This window comes from Anolis sagrei, chromosome 6 (genome assembly GCF_037176765.1).
Source record: "Anolis sagrei isolate rAnoSag1 chromosome 6, rAnoSag1.mat, whole genome shotgun sequence".
In the NCBI taxonomy this organism is placed as follows: Eukaryota; Metazoa; Chordata; class Lepidosauria; order Squamata; family Dactyloidae; genus Anolis; species Anolis sagrei.
Genome location: NC_090026.1, coordinates 49,050,373 through 49,072,958, shown reverse-complemented (window position 1 = coordinate 49,072,958; position 22,586 = coordinate 49,050,373). Strand labels below are relative to the sequence as shown.

General features: G+C 41.6%; 1 protein-coding gene across 1 annotated transcript; it reads right to left on the bottom strand.

The window, feature by feature from the left end:
- Positions 1-143: 143 nt before the first annotated feature.
- Positions 144-18,496, bottom strand: CWC25 (CWC25 spliceosome associated protein homolog). The gene is made up of 10 exons (XM_060781241.2): positions 18,380-18,496; positions 16,323-16,495; positions 14,991-15,227; positions 14,317-14,386; positions 10,823-10,938; positions 9,464-9,530; positions 9,162-9,325; positions 8,766-8,852; positions 4,955-5,116; positions 144-2,360 (listed from the first exon to the last, which is right to left on the bottom strand). The coding sequence occupies exons 1-10, from the start codon at positions 18,395-18,397 to the stop codon at positions 2,246-2,248; spliced, it is 1,209 nt and encodes a 402-aa protein (XP_060637224.2). The 5' UTR covers positions 18,398-18,496; the 3' UTR covers positions 144-2,245.
- Between the last annotated feature and the right edge of the window lie 4,090 nt (positions 18,497-22,586).

Genomic DNA, 22,586 nt, shown 5'->3' with positions numbered 1-22,586 from the left:
GAGTCTGGGGGAAATAGACCTTGACATTTGTGGTTACTTAGATTTATAGTTCCCAGATCACCTGACTGGGCCACAGCAACGTGTTGCAGGGGAGGGCTAGTAATAATTTTTAAAAATAACAAAACATATGGAGACACAACATATCTTGTGAAAACCTTTCATTTTATGTTTTAAAAAATATATGATTTGGAAGATAATATGGATTTCCAAGATTTTTTCTTCTTTTTCATCACTTTTGCACAACACACCTACACACTGCAGCCAACAAAAGCTCTGGCCTATAACATAAACCCCTTGTTAATGATACCAACACATTGACTGCTTAAAATGCACTATATTAAATGCCAGACAAATAGACAAAGTTCAATACTTACAACATTAATAAAGAAAATATATACAGAAGTACGCTGTATTAAAGTTCTATTGGACCCAAAGTTACATTTTGTTTTTTCTCCCTAAAGTATGCGTGTCTATTTCAAAAATCTGTTTTGTGCCTACTAGACACAAAAGTCTTCATAAAACACAAATACATTTCCCATTTTTCTAAAAAAAAAATGAGCTGCTGGTTCTGTAGCATTAGATATGTGGCAAAAACTCTTGTTTAAAGGTCGCAAGTAGTGACTGGGCTGAAGGAAACACTGTTCTTGAAGAGCAGAGAAAAACAAGCCAACAAGACAAAAAAAAATGAGCTTTTGCATTTTCTAGTGGATCCCACTGTAAGTCTGGATCTGTCCAAACACCAGCTGCGCTAAGCCCTTCCAAAATGGGGAGTTATATCAAATAATCAAATGTCAGTTTTTTTGGGGGGGGGGGGGAGTTGGATTTTTTTCTCCTTTTCTTGCCCTTCTTACTACTGATGCCCATTGTGGATGTGCACATATGACGTAGCAACCTGCGTTATTTCACACCCCCATATCTAAATCTTAAATTACAATGATGTCTGTGCGCATTCAGAAGAAGACCTACAAGCCCCTCTAAACACCTTCACAGAAGCTTACAAGAAGCTTGGCCTGTCATTAAACATCGAGAAAGCCAAAGTGCTCTTCCACCAGTCACCAGCCAATCCCTCTCCAATGCCAGAAATACAACTTAATGGTGTAACATTAAAAATGTTGACAATTTCCGCTACCTTGGCAGCCACCTCTCCACAAAAGTCAACTGACACCAAAATACAACTCTGTCTGAACTCTGCGAGTGCAGCTTTTTTCGGAATGAAGCAGAGAGTGTTTGAAGACTGGGACATCTGTAGGGATACCAAGGTGCTTGTTTATAAAGCTATTGTCCTCCCAACCCTGCTATATGCCTGCGAGACATAGACAGTCTACAGAGGTCACATGCAACTCCTGGAATGATTCCATCAGTGCTACCCCCGAAAAATCCTGCAAATCTCTTGGGAAGACAAGTGGACAAATGTCAGCGTGCTGGAAGAAGCAAAGACCACCAGCATCGAAGTAATGGTCCTCTGCAATCAACTCCGCTGGACCGGCCACGTTGTCTGGGTGCTCAACCACCGTCTCCCAAAGCAGTTGCTCTATTCCGAACTCAAGAACGGAAAACGGAATGTTGGTGGGCAGGAAAAGAGATTTAAAGACAGGCTCAAAGCCAACCTTAACAACTGTGGCATAGACACTGAGAACTGGGAAGCCCTGGCCCTTGAGAGCTCCAGTTAGAGGTCAGCTATGACCAGCAGTGCTGTAGAATTTGAAGAGGCACGAATGGAGGGCGAAAGAGAGAAACGTGCCAAGAGAAAGGCACGTCAAGGATCGCCTTCCACCTGGAAACCAATGCCCTCACTGCGGGAGGAGATGCAGATCAAGAACTGGGCTCCACAGTCACCTACGGACCCACTGCCAGGTCACTATACTTGGAGGACCATCATCCTCGGACTACGAGGGATTGCCTAAATAAGGATCTGCCCTTCCACACTATGGGGAAATTATGGTGCATCAAATAAAAGTCATGGACTATTGCTAAAATGGCTAATGAGCACACCAAGCTAAAAAAAAAGCTGAATCTAGAGAATTTTAAAACTCCAAGTTGGTGTATTTTAGAACTGTCTTTGTCGCAATGCATCACAGTGAACTGTCGCTCACTGCTCTCACAACTCTCACACAGAGAAAAGAAAGCTGATCAAAGGCTGTGAAAGTCTGGTGGTCAGTTTTTCTGTTTCCCTCATCCCTTTGGGATTAAAAAAGCACGCCTCAAATACAAATTCTCAAGAGTCTTGTGAAGAAAAAAGAGGTTCTCATCTCTGCATGAAGTTCTTTTCCAGGGCAGCTGCAGTCCTTTGAATGGAGTGAATGTTCCTTTTGACTCTGTCTTCAAGAGAGGAAGTAGATGCGCTCTCCAGCTTCATATGGCTAGAGGAGAAGGAGAGAGGAGAAAATGGGGTTAAGACTAAGAAAGTCACATGTTTGACATTAAAAGTACAGTGATATCTTGACTTACGAGTTTCATTTGTTCTTTAACCATGCTTATGTCAAATCAAATTTCCCCACTGAAATGCTAGTAATCCATTCCAGATCCCCGAAAACCACACCTTTTTGTTACATGTTTTTAAATTAGAGTGTGCCTGCCCTGTTTGGCATAGGTCTGCCCATGCAAAGCAGGTGAACATAGCATTGAATGAAACATGCAGAATAATCACAGGATGCCTTAAACCTACACCTGTTGATAAACTCTACTGCAGTGTTTCTCAACCTGGGGGTCGGGACCCCTGAGGGGGTCATGAGGGGGTGTCAAAGGGGTCACCAAAGATCATCAGAAAACATAGTATTTTCTGGTGGTCATTGGGATTCTGTGTGGGAAGTTTGACCCAATTCTATTGTTGGTCAAGTTCAGAATGCTCTTTAATTGTAGGTGAACTATAAATCCCAGCAACTACAACTCCCAAATATCAAGGTCTATTTTCCCCAGACTCTACCAGTGTTCACATTTGGGCATACTGAGTATTCGTGCCAAGTTTGGTCCAAATCCATCATTGCATGAATCCACAGTACTCCTCTGGATATAGGTGAACTACAACTCCCAAATTCAAGGTCAATGCCCACAAAACCCTTCCAGTGTTTTCTGTTGGTCATGGGAGTTCTTTGTGCCAAATTCGGTTTAAATCCATCGCTGGTGGAGTTCAGAATGCTTTTTGATTATAGGTAAACTATAAATCCCAGCAACTACAACTCCCAAATTACAAAATCAATCCTCCCCACCCAACCCCACTAGCATTCACATTTGGGCATATTGGGTATTTGTGCTCAATTTAGTCCAGTGAATGAAAATATATCCTGCATATCGGATATTTACATTACGATTTATAACATTACTAAAATGACAGGTATCAAGTAGCAACTAAAACATTATGGTTGGGGGTCACCACAACATATGGAACTGCATTAAAGGGTCACCGCATTAGCAAGGTTGAGAACCACTGCTCTCCTGGCATTGCCCCCCCCCCCCCCCCCCCGATGTGCGATGGGAAGTTGCTGCTAAATGTGAGAGAAATAAGGTTGAACACTGTGAAAGCCACCCATTACATGGCTACCAGCCTTCTCCCAGTAGACTCAAATCAAGGAAAAGCTTTATGAGAACTAAAGCAACAGCAAGGGTATCCCTCTGGGCTGCTAAACCAGGAAACCCCAACTGGATGGCCCCCCACTTGGGTCTTCTTCCAGGGGCAAACCAAGAATGGGCAACCTGGAAGTCCCTGAACAGACTCAGAAGAGGAGTGAGCAGATCAAAAGACAACCTGACAAAACGGCACTACTTAAAAGAATCCCACACCTTGTGTGACTGTGGAGTAGAACAGACAACTCTGCATCTGTATGCTTGTCCACTATGCCCTGCCTCATGTACAGAGGAAGAATTGTTGGAGGCTACAGACAATGCCATTGCTGTTGCCCGTTTTTGGTCAAAAAGATATTTAGCTGACTGTGCTCCTATTGTTATCAGTTTTATACTAATTTATGCAATGCTTTTGATACTAAATAAATAAATAAGAAAATATATAACAAATACATTTTGCACACAGAATCCCCATGACCAACAAAACATACTGGAGGGATTTGAGGGGAATTCACGTAGATTTATAGCTGTTGTAGGTACTGGGATTTATAATTCACCTGCAATCAAAGAGCACTCTGGACCCCACCAACAATGGACCTGGAACTAACTTGGCACACAAAACCCCCATGACAAAGAAACAACACTGGAGGTCTTTGGAGAGATTTATAGTAGTTGTAATTCACCTACATCCAGAGTGCACTATGAACCCAAACAATGATGGATCTAGACCAAAGTTGACATGCATACCTGATATTCCCACATTTAAATACTGGTGAGTTTGGGGGTGGAATTGGCCTGGACATTTTGGAGTTGTAGGTACTGGGATGTATAGTTCACCTGCAACCAAAGAGTACTCTGGACCTCACCAACAATTGCCCTGGACCTCACTTAGCACACAGAACCCCCATGATCAACAAAAAATGCAGGATAACTTTGGTAGAAATTCACCTTGATTTATAGGAACTATAGTTCTCCTACATCCAGAGAGCACTGTAAACGCAAATAATGGATCTGGGTCAAATTTGGCACGTATACCCAATATGCCCAAATTTTAATACTGGTGGATCTGGGGTGGAATTGGTCTTGACATTTGTTAGTTGTAAGTAATGGGATTTATAGTTCAGCTGCAATCAAAGACCACTCCTAACCCCACCAATGGTGGACTGGGACCAAACCTGGAAGAGAATCCCCGTGACCAACTGAACATACTGCAGAGGGGAACTGACCTTGATTTGGGAAATTGTAGTTCTCCCTTATCTAGAGAGCACTGAACCCAACCAACAACAGATCTGGACCAATCTTGGCACACAGAACCAAGATGGCCAACTCTGCATACAGGTGGGGTTTGGGGGTGATTGCCTTTGGAGTTCACTCTTGGAAGAAGCAAGACACTTACTGTATGAACTTTCCATCACTACGGCCAAGTTTCTCCAGGGCTCGCTCTCGTTCCTCTTCTTTTCTATGTCTGTTCACATTGTTCGCCCTTTCCTCTTCTCGCCACTTGGCATTCTCTATCATTTCTTGCCGCTTCTTCTCCAGTTCTTCTGCTGAGAGTTTTCTGCTTTAAGCAAGCAAGCATAAGTTTAGCCACCCAAGATTTCAGATCAAAGCTGGAAGCACAATAGACTATTGTGTTGAGGTTCACATAGCATCCCCTTTCAGCCATAAGCCAAGCTCCCAGCTATTGTAAATGGTGACAGGGACCACCATTACCACTGTGTTATAATGAGCAGGGAATTAAAGATTAGCATTTATGCTCAAGTATAAGCCGACCAGAATATAAGCCGAGGCACCTAATTTTACCACGAAAATACAGGGAAAACATATTGACTCAAGTATAAGCCAAAGGTGGGAAATGCTACTGGTAAATTTCAAAATAAAAATAGATACCAAAATTACATTAATTGAGGCATCAGTAGATTAAATGTTTTTGAACAGTTACATAAAACTGTAATGTAAGATAAGACTGTCCAATTCCGATTAAACCATTATTCTAACCTTCTTCAATGTAAATGTGCTTACGCATCCTTCCAATAATAATAAATGTAATAAAAATAATAAAAATAGAGTAAAATAATGGAAATGTAATAATAACACTAATAGAGTAAAATAATAAATGTAATAATAGAGAAAAATAACAAATGTAGTAATAATAGGAGTAAAATAATAAATATAATAATAAAGAGAGCAAAATAATAAATGCAATAAAAATAATAATAGAGTAAAATAATGTAAATAATGAACCTAGATGGTTCCCCTTATGAACCATCTAGGACTTCAAGATCGTCCGGGGAGTCCCTGCTCTCAATCCCGCCTTCATCACAAGGGACAAGAGAAATGGCCTTCTCAGTGGTGGCCCCTCGGCTATGGAACACCCTCCCTAAGGAGATTAGATTGGCTTCCTTACTCTTAACATTTCAAAGAAAAGTTAAGACATGGTTGTTTGAGCAAGTGTTTACAAATGCAGAGAAACTGACACAGGAATTGGAATCATTTGACGATGGAATTGGACAATGTTTTTAACTAGGAGGCGCTAATGATGTTGGTTTTATTGTTTCTGTTGTGTTTTTTATATTGTTTTTAATGTTTGATTTGTATTTTGATATTATGTGTACTGACTTGTTGTAAACCGCCTTAAGTCGCCAATAGGCTGAGAAAGGTGGTATACAAGTATAGTAAATAAATAAATAAATGTAATAATAATAGAGTAAAATAATAAATGCAATAAAATAATAATAATTATAACAGAGTAAAATAATAAATAACCTTGACTTGATTATAAGCCAAGGGGGCTTTATCAGCCTAAAAAAGGGCTGAAAAACTCAGCTTATACTCGACTGTATACAATACTTATGCTAAGGCAGCAACAAGTGAAGCATCATTAAGTTGAGCAAGGATTTATTCTGGAAGCTATCTGAAGCACCAAGAGCCATTCTTACAAGTTTTTGTGATTTTATGCAGTGTTCCAAGCTTTAGAACATCCTGTCTGAGCTTGGAAGCTAAGCAGGGTCATTCCTAGTACTTGGATGGAAGACTGCCAACAAGCACCAGATGCTGTAAGCTATATTTTGGAGGAAGGAACTGGCAAAACCATCTCTGAATATCTCTTGCCTAAGAAAACACTATGAAATCCTAGGAGTCACCACAAGTTGACAGGCAACTTGAAAACATGTACACACACAACAGAAAACACTGCAAGTAGAAGACATTGAGTTACTGATATGTTTAGTGATTTTGGTTTCCACTTAAACAATTTAAGAGAGATAAATCAGGATGAGACTGCGGGTTTGCACCCATTTCAATCAGGCTTTAGTTCAGGTCATGGGACAGAGACTGTCTTGGTAGCTATTACTGATGAAATTCGTCGTCAGTTAGACCGAGGCGGATCAGCACTATTGGTACTCTTAGACCTCACAGCTGCATTCGACACCGTGGACCATGACTTGCTGATTCATCGATTGGCTATGTCTGATGTACGAGGTTTAGCCCTGAAATGGTTCAATTCGTTCCTCCGGGACCGGAGACAGAGGGTGGAGTGGTCAGGCCAAAGCTCTGAGAGCTCCTGCCATTGCTGTGGAGTTCCCCAGGGTGCTATCCTCTCACCCCTGTTATTTAACATCTAAGTCCGACCACTTGCTGGACTGTTGTGGAGCTTTGGCATAGAGTGCTACCAGCATGCAGATGATACCCAGCTACTCTTGCGTCTTGAACCTGGGACAACCGCGATTCCTGAGATCTTTAGGCTGTGTTTGGAAGCAGTGATGAGTTGGCTGCGAGTGAGCAGACTAAAAGTCAATCCTGCAAAAACTGAGATACTCTGGCCCAGCCAGCCACCAGAATTAATCCAGTCTCTGCCTGATTTCGATGGGGAAGCTCTGGTTCCATCTGCCACTGTTAAAAACCTTGGGGTTATGTTGGACTCATCGCTGATGATGGAGGCCCAGATCACTGCCATAAGTAAGCAGGCCTTTTTTCATCTTCGCCAGGCAAGGAAATTGGCATCCTACATTTTGGTAGAAGCATTGGCAACAGTATTCTACGTAACAGTCACCACGAGGTTGGACTATTGCAACGCCTTATATGCCGGCCTTCCGAAGTCAACAACCCAGAAGATTCGAATGGTCCAAAATGCAGCGGCAAGGCTGCTAGCGGGATCATCTATAAGATCCCATATTACACCGATTCTGCAACAACTGCATTGGCTACCAATAGAACATCGGATCTCTTACAAGATACTGATCCTGACATTTAAAGCTCAAAATGGCCAAGGACCTTTGTATCTTAGGGACCGCCTCATTCTTTTTCTCCATCCGTGGTCACCTCGACCCACCCAGGAAAATCTCCTATACATACCGGGCCCTAGGGAGGTACACCTGGAAGCTACAAGGCATAGAGCTTTTTCGATCTATGCTCCAATTCTGTGGAACTCATTGTCTCCATACATTAGAGCAATGTCAGAGTTGTGACCTTTTGTAAAGGCACTCAAGACTTGGCTGTTTGGTTGTGGATTTAAGTAATCAGATCTAATTTGCCAAATAGTCACTGTTGAATGTTTTTATGTTGAATGTTTTTATATTGTGTAAATGCTATTTTGGATTGTAAGTCACTCGGAGCACCTTGGTGGAGAGCGACTAATTAAGAAATAAAGTGAAGAGAAGTGAAGTAATCAGGTAACATTGGGCATTTCCTCTGAACACTGGGTATTCACTTTTGGAGTGGTCCGCATGGAAGAATAATGCTGCTTTGAGGCCTCCATGTGGTAATCCCTACATGGTGGGGTTCTTCACTCCCATTATATGCTGCTGATTCCAAAAAACAGCACATTTTTAGTCCTAATATTTAGGAAGGTGGCTTTAAAAAGTATGAATCATATCTAGGACTCAATGTCTTTGATTTGTTTTACCATTCAGTTTCATGCTTCTTGCACAAGGATGTATATCTTTATAAAGCTATTCTCCTATGACACAATATCCCTGGTTGTGAAACGAATATTCACTATTACTGTCATTTTTTTTATTTTAGAGATGTTTTATCCCACTTCACAGCCACAAAGGCACTCAGAACAGCTTACCCAATGCTAATTTGCCCTCAGGCTTACAATATACACAAGATCAATAGTGATTCCATAAATATTCCATAAGACATAATATTTATATTACATATTATAATTTTTATAATTATAACGTTACTGTAATCTCTCAGCGTACCTTGAGGTCTGTTGTCTTCTGTGGCTTTCTCTTTTAGGAGAAATACTCCTCCCCGCTGCTTTTGTCTTCTGGTCCCTGCTGTTGTGCCTGCAATTCAAGAATAATTTTATTTCAACCACAAAAGAAGCTATTGGGTTCACTCCACTTTCCTGCACGAGAAAAAACCTAACTCAGGCATTGTCAGGTACCAAAGCTAAGTTATACATACACATATGATTTTGGCCATAAAAGCCATTAGCAACACAATGACTATTTCGAATAAACAGCACAAGAAAAAACCTAACTCAGGCATTGCCAGGTACCTAAACTAAGTTATACATACACAGCTTGGACTCCACAGCACAAAAAAGATACTCAATGACAGAAAAACACAGTAGATGCCCCATCCCTGCTTACTGTTTATTGTCTCTAGGTGATCTTGACCTCCTGCGACTGCTCTGCTCCACCTCATATGGGCCTTTCTTGCTAGAGTGCCTCTCTGGTGATAGGCATTGGCTCTTAGACATAGACCTCTCTTTCAGCTTATGCGAAAGCACCTTGTCATGACCATTACCTCGAATCTAGAATGAGAGAAATGCTACTGTTGTAAATGCTAGAGCAAGGCAAAACTCCTGTGGTCGCAGAGCAAACAATCAAATGCTTGTCTGCAAAAAATAAAATAAACACCTTATAGACAATGTAAGGAGAGCTATGCATACCTGCAAGCCATACTCTGGCATCTTGGAGTGAAACGGTTCTGAAGAGTTGTCCATTCTCTCTCGTGACCTAAAGCACAATTCAATAAAATTAAATTGCTATTCTTTTGCCAGACTGGCTTAGAGAGACCCAGATTATCCAATAACTGTAAGAGACCTCAATTCTAACCCCTCTTTATTTATTTATTTCTTTATTTAAAACATTTATATTCCACCCTTCTCACCCCAAAGGGGACTCAGGGCGGAGCACAGCATATACACTGCAAATATTCAATGCCGGGCCACAAATTTACATACAATACATAAACATTAAAAAACATTTATCAAAATATTAAAACAGATTTGACTGCATCAAATCTAATTGGCCTGGTAATCTTTCCTATTGCTGCTTTATTGCCCTGTCCCAAAAGCCTGGTCCCACAGCCAAGTTTTTACCATCCTTCTGAAGGACAGGAGGGAGGGGGCCGACCTGATCTCACCAGGAAGGGAGTTCCATAGCCGGGGAGCAATCACCGAGAAGGCCCTGTCTCTCGTCCCCACCACTCGTGCCTGTGACAATGGTGGGACAGAAAGCAAGGCCTCCCTGGAGGATCTTAATCTCCACAATGGTTCATAGGGGGAGATGCGTTCGGACAGGTAATTTGGGCCGGGGCCGTTTAGGGCTTTATAGACCAAAGCCAGCACTTTGAATTGTGCCCGGTAGCAAACAGGCAGCCAGTGGAGCTGGCGTAACATGTGAGTTGTGTGTTCCCTGTATGCCGCCCCAGTTATTAACCTGGCTGCCTCTCGCTGGACTATTTGAAGCTTCCGAGCAGTCTTCAAAGGCAACCCCACGTAGAGTGCGTTGCAGTAGTCTATTCTAGATGTAACAAGAGCGTGGACCACCGTGGCCAAGTCTGACTTCCCAAGGTACGGGCGCAGCTTTGATCCTAAAAATGACAACTCTTGTCCAGTTCCCAGGCTAACTGACAGAAAATGAGGAAAACAGGAGAAGCTGATCAGATGTTCAGAAATCCCTTTGTTTAGGGCTCCTGGTAAGTCTCTAGAGATAGGATGGAGATGTACAAATGTTCTTTTCGGCTACGTCACAGCAGTTTTATCAAGGTAATCAGTGAGCAGTGTAGACAACAAGACAGGCAGACCCCTCATTAGCAGCTATTCATAGTCATAGAGCCACTATTATTTCATGGAGAGAGTTTGACTTAAAATTTAATTTTAATATTAACTCTGCAGCTTTAGGAAATTCATTCCCTCTTTCATACAGCTCTAAAAAAAAGCAACACTACAAAGACTGAAAAGTACATTGAAAAATAAGAGGGTGAAGTAAAAGTAGTGCTGTCCATACATGGGAGGTGTATATACCTAATTTTGTTCTGCTCATCATCGCTGCTACTAGGACTGTGGTGCCGATGCTTCTTGTGTTTCTTTTTCTTCTCCTTTTTCTTCTTCTTTTTCTTCTTATCCAAACTGCTTTGCAGCTAGAACATACGAAGAAGGCAAAAGATAAGTTAAGGGTGCATCTACATTGTAGAATTAGTGTTGTTTGCAACTGCTTTAACTGCCATGGTCCAATGCTGTAAGGCAAGTGGGTTGTAGTTTTACAAAATCTTTAGCCTTTTTTTGTACAAAAAAGTGCCAATTCCATAGCATTGGGCCATGGTAGTTAAAGTGGTGCATTAATTCAACAGCGTAGATGTACCCAGAGGGGAGTGAGAATATTTCCATACTATTCATGGTGGTTCTAAGTGATTTTATAATCTATTTATTCCAAGAATTTAACAATTGGTTGGATCAGACCACAGGCCTATCTTATTTATTTAAAACATTTATATTCCGCCATTCTCATCTCAAAGGGGACTCAGGGTGGAGCACAGCATATGCACGGCAAAAATTCAATGGCGGGACAAGAATTCATTATATGCATACATAAACATTAAAAACATTTGTCTCAATATTAAAATACACTGTTTAAAACTGTCTAGAACGGTTACTTAGTAGTCTGCTCCCATAGTGGCCCACCACAACCCTTTGGAAAGCCCATAAGCAAGAGATAAGGACAACAGCATCTTCTTACTTTTATTATCAGGAAATTGATATTCAGAGGCATATGTCTTACAATGCTGAAGGAAATAAAGGGAGTCCCGAAGTTACAAACAAGGTAAGTTCTCCCCCTGAAGACGCAGGTTCGCAGCTTGGGAGTGATCCTGGACTCATCGCTGAGCCTGGAACCCCAGGTTTCAGCGGTGACCAGGGGAGCATTCGCACAGTTAAAACTAGTGTGCCAGCTGCGCCCGTACCTTGGGAAGCCTGACTTGGCCACGGTAGTCCATGCTCTAGTCACATCCTGTTTAGACTACTGCAACGCTCTCTATGTGGGGTTGCCTCTCGGAAGCTTCACATGGTCCAACGATCGGCAGCCAGGATGCTAACAGGAGCGGCACTCAGGGAGCACACCACTCCACTGCTGCACCAGCTCCACTGGCTGCCAATTTGCTACCGGGCACAATTCAAAGTGCTAGCTTTAGCCTTTAAAGCCCTAAACGATTCTGGCCCGACCTACCTGTCCGAACATCTCCTCCTATGAACCAGTTAGGACATTAAGATCGTCTGGGGAGGCCCTGCTCTCGATCCTGACGGCTTCACAAGCACGCCTGGCGGGGACGAGAGACAGGGCCTTCTCAGTGGTGGCCCCTCGGCTGTGGAACGCCCTTCCTGCAGATATTAGATCGACCCCCTCCTTGCTGGCATTCCGGAGGAAAGTAAAGATCTGGCTGTTTGAACAGGCATTCAACTAAGCAGTGTGATTGATTCACTGGCTATCGGAACACGGAATATCGGATAACAAGTTTGGATTCTGATTTCATTGATGAGACCTGATGGATTTGTTATATTGATGTAGTGATGTATTAATATTGATGTTTAATGATTTGTGATGCTATTGCTTTTAAATGCTTAATGATTTTGTATTGTGTATACCTAAATTGTTGTAAACCGCTCTGAGTCGCCTAAGGGCTGAGAAGAGCGGTATACAAATAAAGTAAGTAAGTAAATAAATTCTATAGGATTTTTCCTACATTGAATTTGTATGTAAGTTGGAACAGGAACTTTTAAAAGTGTAACTCCAGTGTTTCCCTCTCACACACAAATACACACACAAGCTTTGGGTAGCATGGGAAGGGAGTTTGTTTTACTATCTGTGTCCCTGTTCAGAATTCCCCTAATTTTCTGTCCCTGTGATTGGATTTTGAAACATTTGGCTTGTTGTGGAAGCAAGGATTGGTGTTAAAGCTTCGGTTGAGACACCTTTTCCCTGTGATAACTCTTTCAGGAGTGAATTTCCCTTCCTAAACATAGATTTATTTATTTCCTATATTTATACCCCTCCCTTCTCCCCCCGAAGGGGGACTCAGGGCGGCCTAACAAAAGCATCATACGATGCTAGCATCATCAAAACAACCACAGTACAATCAAAATATTAAAAATGAAAACAACAATTAAAACAATTAATTAAGACACATTGATTAAAATCGAAATCCAAAAAACCAGTCTGGGTCAATTCATTGCCATAAGTTGTGTGATCTTCTTCCACTTGCTGCTCACTGATCAAACACTTGGTCCCATAACCAGGTCTTGATTTTCCTTCTAAAAGAGGGAGGTGGCCAATCTGATATCTCTAGGGAGGGTGTTCCATAGTCGGGGGGCCACTGCTGAGAAAGCCCTGTCTCTCGTCCCCATCAACTGTGTTTGCGATAGTGGTGGGATTGAGAGCAGGGCGTCTCCTGAAGATCTTAAACTTCATGATGGTTCATGGCAGGAGATACTTTCGGATTTCTCTCACTTCCTGGTGTCTTATTCCCATTCTTAGCTATGAGTCGTTGGTAACATGGATATTTGTAAAACAGAGACTGCCTGTACATCACCAACTAGCCTTTACTAGCACGAACATTACCCTTTTAAAAATGAACTTAGTGGCTATCACTATTTGTTTTGCTACTAAAATCCACTTGTATTATATCAATAAGCACTTCTGGTTTTTCCACCCATATCCCCCACCATTCAGCTTCATCAGATGACCCTGGACTCTAGTCATAGAATCATAGAATCAAAGAGTTGGAAGAGACCTCATGGGCCATCCAGCCTCTGTTTAAAAGCTTCCAAAGAAGGAGCCTCCACCACACTCCGGGACAGAGAGTTCCACTGCTGAACAACTCTCACAGTCAGGAAGTTCTTCCTCATGTTCAGATGGAATCTCCTTTCTTGTAGTTTGAAGCCATTGTTCCGCGTCCTAGTCTCCAAGGAAGCAGAAAACAAGCTTGCTCCCTCCTCCCTGTGGCTTCCTCTCACATATTTATACATGGCTATCATATCTCCTCTCAGCCTTCTAGTGTACTGAAAGAAGAGGGGATCCTTCTTCCTATCCATGTAATTCACACTATGATTATTTTTCCATACTATTCATGACCCATTACTATTTTTCTAACCCAAAACACAACCTTTCCTTACAGGAGAAACGCTCCCATATTTCAGCTGCCATTTTCTACATCTTATTCAGCTCTCTGGGATGCATCAATGACCAACGTACGCAGAATTTCAAGTGTGTCTGCACCATAACATTTAAGACAGCATCAGAATATTGGTAGCTTTATCTTTTTTTCCCCCTCTCCTCTTGGAAGCTGCCCTGAGTCTCTTTGGGGAGAGAGGGCAGGTTAAAATTATTATTATTATTATTATTATTATTCATCAGCACAATGGAATTTCCTTTTAACTGGAAGACAGCATAGAAAGAGTAGAAGTCCTAGAATTCACTTTTCTTATGTATTTTGACCTTTTCTCAAAAATATTTAGCATTAACTCACCAATTCTTTGATCTTCTTCATTTTTACTGGATTGTTCAGAACTTCCCGTTTCTTTTCCTCCTCCCTCTTCCTAAAAAAAAAGAGCAATAACGCTGATATTAAATTTGCATGCACATGAAAACCAGGGAAGGAACAACATATAAAGACATTATAAAGTGGAATTTAACAACAGGAACAGCAAATCTGCTATATTCCTGGATGCAGTTCAATATTTTAGGATGAAGCATTGGGGAGAAGCATGAGAAAAAAATAAGGTTTTCTGAGTGTTCATACTAAAGATGCTTACAACTGCGTTGTTGTAGGTTTTTTTGGGCTATATGGCCATGTTCTAGAGGCATTTTCTCCTGACATTTCGCATTCATCTATGGCAAGCATCCTCAGAGATAGTGAGGTCTATTGGAACTAAGGAAATGGTCATTCCTCAGATATATAAACTCATTTTCCTAGTTCCAATAGACCTCACTACCTCTAAAGATGCTTGCCATAGATGCAGGCGAAACGTCAGGAGAAAATGCCTCTAGAACATGGCCATAAAGCCCGAAAAAAACTATAACAATTCAGTGATTCCTGCCATGAAAGCCTTCGACAATACATGCTTACAACTCCTTTGTAACCTACGGTATAGTGCATTGTGAACACTAGTCAGTTTTCATGTAAGATTATTCATTACTTACCTTATCATGAAAAGTGGGTCTTCTCGGATTTTGCTGGCCATATCCAAGGCAGAGTTGGCACCCGTAGGGGCAAAGATGGAGCCTGGAAGAAGGCCGGTCTCAGAGGAACAGCCTGCCTCCTTGTCTTCCATTGCATCAAAGACATACTTGTCAACTGGGCGACCCATAAGGTATTCCTCTCTGTTCACCATGCCTCCCGGTCCTTGGTACATCCATTCTAGCTTCTCATCTTTTTTCCTAATTCATTCAGGGTGAAAATGATGTGAAATAAAATGTTCAAACTAATGCATAAAAAAAGGCATTTACACTAAAATTTGGCATTCAATGCCGGCATAACATAACAAACAAATCAAATCATAAACAATAAAATAAACAACATCAGGTGTACTTATAAAACAACTCAAAAATAACAAACTTAGATATTTAAATATATAAATCAAACATTTAGAACATGTTTACTACTAGATCTAATGATAGCAAACACTCAAAACATTAAAAGTAAAAAAGGCATTTGCAAGTCAGCATGGCTGAGGTGGTGTCCAAGTCAGAGTGATTAAGGTGCTGGCCGAAGAAAATTAATATATTGCACAATTCCACAAATTAAAATAGGCCCATAAGGGTCTAGTTACCACTATCCTTCCACACACATCTCCCCATAATATCCACCCCCAGTCTTTATGCCCTCCCAGAGATTCCCAGATCCTCACAAATTAAGGAGTCCTCTGAATACTGTTTAAGCACAGGAATGCAAGCCAGCTCTTCATGGGGTGGGGGGTATAAATGGTGGTATGAGGTCCTTTGTGAGGCAGATGGGGGGTGTTTTTTCTCATGATGGTGAGGTGTCTCTATCTATGTTGGTAAAAGTCCTATAGTGCCAAGATCTTATTGATTGGCTTAACACAGCTGAATTGCAAAGCAGGCTCTGGGACTAGTGTTGGCTGTTTTATCTGCTGCTGGTGTCAGGTGAGATGGCACAGCTGTGGGGGCCATGCCCAGTATGTTTGGAAAGACTGGCCCCAGGCAGGAGTTCTGAGTTCTCACCCCCTGGCTGTTTCTGCCACTCAGCAAAAGCGGCAGAAAAAGAAAACTAGCAAGTTAAAAATAAAGTTTAAATAAAATATTTGAAGTACAGTACTGCATTCCTGCACTTATATCTTGACATAATAGAATACTGGAAAGTGTATGCAATATGATTTTTCTGACCATGTCGATTCTTTCTTGAGAACCCTGTCCATGTCCTGCTTCTATTCTCATGGTGAAGCTTTAGAGAAGAATTAACTCCATTAAAGGTCTAAACAAAAACACCCACCCATAAAATCCCCTCTAACATACTTGACAGCGCCCACATCCTCTGCATAGCGTTGCATTTCTTCTCGTGCTCGTTCCTCATGCAGCTCCCGTTGGAGCTCCTCGATTTTCTTGCGTTCAGCTTCATGTTTCTGTTCTGCCTTCCAAACCTTTTCCACATTACGCAAGGTTTGTGGATGCCAGCTTTTCTTCAAGTTCTATTGAGAAGGGGGAAAAAGCAATTGAATAAACATTCTCCAACATAATCCTTAAAGAACAGGAAACACACCCAAAGGGGAAAACAAAACTTATGGAAAGACAGTGCAAGTGTATAATCCAGGGGTCCTCAAACTAAGGCTGGATACCGCCCTCCAAGGTCATTTACCCGGCCCTCGCTCAGGGTCAACCTAATTCTGAAATGACTTGAAAGCACACAACAACAATAATCCTATCTCATCAGCCAAAAGTAGGCCCACACTTCCCATTGAAATACTAATAAGTTTATACTTGTTAAAATTGTTCTTCATTTTAATTATTGTATTGTTTTTAAATGGGATTTTTTGCACTACAAATAAGATATGTGCAGCGTGCATAGGAATTCATTCATATTTTTTTCCAGATTATAATCTGGCCCTCCAACAGTTTGAGAGATTGTGACCTGGCCCTCTGTTTAAAAAGTTTGAGAACTCCTGGTATAATGTAACAGTCCATATCAGATGCATGTAGAGAGGAATCACTGCTTCACAATTTTATCTGCATACCGGGCAACACCTTCCAGCCCGATCATAATTTATCCTTGATCCAATGGCTAGGTGAAGTGGCCCTCTGTCATGTGACTGGGAAAGAAAGGTAGTGAAATGATTGTCGGCTGCTAGGTGAAATGTGTACAATAGAAAGGGAGGGAAGAAAACAGGGAGGGTAGGAAATGAAGGGAAAAGGTATGAGGGGAGAAAAGAATGAGAAAAGAAAGAGAAAGGAAATGAAAAACGGATAAAGGAAGGAATGAAAGAAGAGGAAAGGAAGAAAAAGAAAGAAAGGAAGGGAGGGCAGGCGTATGAAGGAAGGCAAGGAAAGAAGGAAAGAAAGAATGTGTCACAAAGAAAATGCATACCTGTCAATGTCCCATAGCTGCATCATAACACTATGTAACATGATTTTTGTTCCTAGGTTATAAATGTCATTTCCTAAATGGCTATATCATAAACACATAGGTAAAGGTTTTCCCCTGACATTAAGGCCAGTCATGTCCAACCCTGGGGTTGGTGCTCATCTCCATTTCTAAGCCAAAGAACCGGCATTGTCCATAGACACCTCCAAGGTCATGCGGCCAGCATGACTGCATGGAGTTTAATACACTTTTCTCATGTGTTTCCCATAAACACATGGGAAAAGTTTATTAAACTGCACAAACTTTGTTTTTGTAGGACATCCTGTTGCACATTTGGCTATAGTTTTTCCATGAACATCTCACAGAGTCTCAATAAATTCAACATAAGTTTGTGGCAGCCACAAAAACAAAGTTTATGGAGTATAACCACTACTTTCAAAGTCAGCACCACACAATTAAAAAGGAAATAACACTTTCAAACCAGGAACAGATTTTTTTCTTTTCAAATTTTGTAACATAGTGTAATTTATCCTTCCTCCAATGGAAAAGAAGCTGCTGCCCTTCTCACAATGACTCTTAACAACTCAGGCCCCTTCTACACTGTCATATAATCCGAATTATCAAAGCAGATTTGATTATATGAGCCTACACTACCATATAATCCAGTTCAAAGCAGATAATCTGGGTTTTATATGGCAGTGCAGATGGGGCCTCAGTCCCCTTCCACACAGCTGAATAAAACCCCACATTATGTGCTTTGAATTTGATTATCTGAGCCTACACTGCCATATAATCCAGTTCAAAGCAGATAATCTCAGTCCCCTTCCACACAGCTGAATAAAATCCCACATTATCTGCTTTGAACTGGGTTATATGGCAGTGTAGACTCAGATAACCCAGCTCAAGGCAAATATTGTGGATTATCTGCTTTGATATTCTGGGTTATATGGCTGTGTGGAAGGGCCATCAGTCAAGAAAACCAGTTTTTCCTCACCAGATCGCCTCCCCCCATCTTGGCCGCGGAGCCTCCTCCAGCCGCAGGTCAGCCTTCCTCTCTCTTCTCCTTCCTTCTTTGCTTCTGACTGGCGCAGAACGATGACGCAGCGCTCTAGAGCTCCGCCTCCAGGTCTTAATGAAAGGAGTTATTGTCGCGCATGGAGTGCGTCACTGGAGGCCTGTATGTCCATACTTAGAGGGATTCCTGTGATGGGTGTGTCTAGATCCCTGCTTATTCCTTCAGACTGAAAGCATGTGTCCACTTTAGACTGGTATCATTTAAGCTTTCCTTTCTAAGGATTCCAGTGCAATGTATCCATCTTCTATATAAATAACAAATGTCATTTGGGAGTTGTAGTTGCTGGGATTTATAGTTCACCTACAATCAAAGAGAATTCTGAACACCAATTATGGCATTGAACCAATCTTGGGGCACAGAACTCCCATGACCAACAGAAAATACTACAAGGGTTTGGTGGGCATTGACCTTGAGTTTGGGAGTTGTAGTTCACCTACATCCAGAGAGCACTGTGGACTCAAACAATGATGGATCTGGACCAAACATGGCACAAGCACTCAATATGCCCAAATATGAACACAGATGGAGTTTGGGGAAAATAGACCCTGACATTTGGGAGTTGTAGTCACTGAGACCCCACGAACGACAGAAAATACTTGAGGCCATCCAATCCAAATTAGGAGGGACAGCTTTTTATTGCTGTTACTAGCTGTTCCCCGCCATGCGGTGCTGTGGTCCAGTCTGTATTTGATGCAGAGCATCCCCCCCCCCCCCAAGTATTTTGTAGTTCGCCAAGGGCTGGACAATGGATTCTGCTGCTTCCTGACCCAGCACACATAACTGGGTTCCTGTTTCCTCTCTGTGAATTCTCTGGCTTGTGCACTGGACCCTGGCCCCTGATCGGGGAAATGTAGTTCTCCAAAGGACATTGCTCCACTCTCCACTACTTGCAGATTCTTTGCGGACCTTTCTGCCTTCTCTGATTGACTTGGTGCCCTAGCATCACGGACTTCCTCCCTGAACTCCAAAAGCCAAGCCGCTTGGGAAGCATGGCCCCCGCCTGTGGGTGCATGCCCTTGTTACAAAGGATCATACCTCAGGAACTCTGCTGATTGCCTTTATTAATTGCTGTGGGTTTTCTAATAAACTTTACTGGGATGGGGATCTTTCCTATGAAATCTATGAAGAATATATATGAAGTATATGATATGTAATGAGATGAAATGAAATGAGATGTACCCTCACCTTTTCCTTGCCTCTCCCCCCTTGAACTTTACCCTACAAAAGAGTATGTGACCTGGGGATTACAGTTTAAGGAATCCAATTTCCTTGGAAGAAACTCCATTCATATTGACATTGCATGGATAAATACTGGCAAATCTATGGCTTTGTTTTCAGAGTCAGACGAACAAAGGCCAGAGATTTTGTCAGCCAAAAGCCCGGAAAAACAGACTGATTAAAATCAATCATGGTGTTTGTGTATGCTCCCTTGTGTCAAAGGATCTCCTTTGCCTACAGGGTTGAGATCCAGACACCATCCATAGCCTCCCTTTTTGCTCATACACATCTTTTATCAAGACCCAGGAAATCCCTTGTTCTCCCCATCCGCCTCCCTGCCGTGAAGAGACAAAAGGTGTTCCATCAGCTGGCAGTCGCCTCCCAGGCATTCCGCCCCTCTGCGCTGTCAAACTAGAGCCCGCCTCCTGGCCGCTGATTGGACAATCTCTGGAGGCGCTCCAAGGGCTCTGATTGGCCCTCTGGAGGCAACAGCGGCCGGCGATTGGAGGGAGGGTGGGACCAGCGGCCAAGCCTCCTCCCAGCTGTTCCGGAGCCGGCCAATCAGGACAGAGGGAACTGACAGGAGGCGGGCGGGGGATTCAAACCTGGATTTCTTTGTTTTGCCTGTATAAATATGCCTGAAATTCACTGTACTGTATGCTTATAGAGGAAATATCCCTGTAATGCATCCTTTTCAGCTGAATCGCTAAATAAACGCCTCGGTCGTAGACTTCTCTTCAGCCTCTGGCGAGATTGATCTTCAGTAACTTTGCGTCTTCTTGAATTGGCATCCGCTGGCCGCTCGCCAAGGTCAAAGACCCCCTTTGCGGTCCTTTGGGTCTCCCCTCGCTGGGAGAACCCCCCCAAAAGAGCTCGATATCATATGTGTGTATATATTTGTGTATATACGTGTTTGCATTTATATATGTGATTTTCAACATAAGTTGTAATTCATTTTTAATTTTTTTTTTGGCTTTTAAAGTCCCTCCCACTGTGTTTTTTGGTTTTTTAATGAGTGATGGTCACTCGTTGGCCAGAGAGGTGTCTTATGTCCAAATTTGGTGTCAATTCGTCCAGTGGTTTTTGAGTGATGTTAATCCCACAAACAAGCATTACATTTTTATTTATATAGATTTCCCCTGGGCTTAATCTAGAGCAGTGGTTCCCAACCTTTCATCCTCCAGTTGTTTTGGACTTTTGGACTGTTTTGGATCTCAGCTGTTGGAAATAGTGGGAGCTGAAGTCCAAAACACCTGGAGGACCAAAAGTCAGGAACCACTGAGCTAGTATGAAGCAGGATATAATTTATTTATTATTTATTTAGCAGTTTTGAATACCAGTCTTCTCACCTCCTTCGAGGGACTCAGGCCGGTTTCCAACAACAATATTACAAACAATCATTAAAACATCATAATTCAAATTACACTAAAACATTAAAATAGCAAAGTACAATCATAATTACAGTGGTCAGTTGTCATCCTAAAATCATTGTTTGTCATCATCCATCCATATCACAGGATCTTGTCTCATATAATATAACAATTATCAATCAATGGGATTGGGCATGCTGGAATGAGGTCTGATGCAGTCATATACAGGAGTGAACCACTACTGTAGATTTACAACCAGGAGGGATGGTCAGTGGTGGGAGTACTAAAATAGATTTGCCATGCTAAGAGGTGGACTTTGTAAATGGCCACCGGGTGTTGGCAGATTGGCTTAATCACTAGTTACAACCCGAGGTTTGCTGATACAAGGGTTATTTGATCCACAAATAACACTGACCAACACACATTTTATTTATTTATGACATTTATATGCTCTTCTCAACCCGAAGAGGACTCAGAGCAGCTTATAAGATACACACACACACACACACAATGTATTATATTATTAGCATAGCACAATATCAGTATTATATATTACTATATTTACTATACAATTATATTGTAATATTATTAGTAAAATTACATATAATATAAATATATAATTATAATATTGTATTATTATTATTGTATTATAAATATTATATGTATATACAATATATTATCTTATTAGTATAGCACAGGAGACAAGGTGGAACTGCCTTCCTGGCCCCCTTTCTCTTCACTCTATATATTCTAGGAATTTGTCCCATATTGCTTTAAAATCATTTATTTACATTAGTCCCTTTTTGCATATTGCATTTTATTTCACAAGTCAGTTTATTGTTTATTGCAATGTTTGGTACCTCAAATGATAGATTTGCTTCTGGGTATATCTGACCACCTGATTCCAAAAATGGCGCCAGTTTTCTCCTATTGGCTGTAGTTTTTGATACAGAACATATGCCATATACCAGCCTTCATCTGCTCGTCCATAGAAAATCATGATAACCATATCTAAAAAACTAGAGCTGACACAATCTATCCAATGCCATTTTCTGAATCAGTGTCACAGATAACTCTAGGAAGAGGCGTAAAAACCATGACACCAAGAAAAAAATTGTGGTTGCACTGTGTAATCCTATCTGCCGCATTTCATTTTCTTTCAGTCCTGAAATGTGTAGGATTGCATTTAGAAATGAGAATCTAAGCATTCAAAGAAAAGAGCTAGTCAAGAAAATGTGAACAAAACCATTATAAAAATTCTAACTGTGAAGAATTTCTCAATACCTCACTTTCTGGAATGTGTGAAATTTGGGAACTGAAGGAAAAAATCATGGTGGGGTAGAATTCTTTGAAGGTCATGCACCCATTTTTCCCTTCCTCACATCAATAGCTACATCCCTGGTCTCAGTTCATCCTAGTCGCACGCTGCAGCATCTGTTGTCCTGTGGGCCTTCTGCTTGACTGTGCATAAGAACATGCCAAAGGACATGTGGAAGGAGCAAATGCAACCATGGGAGAAGACACTTTGAGGGCTGATT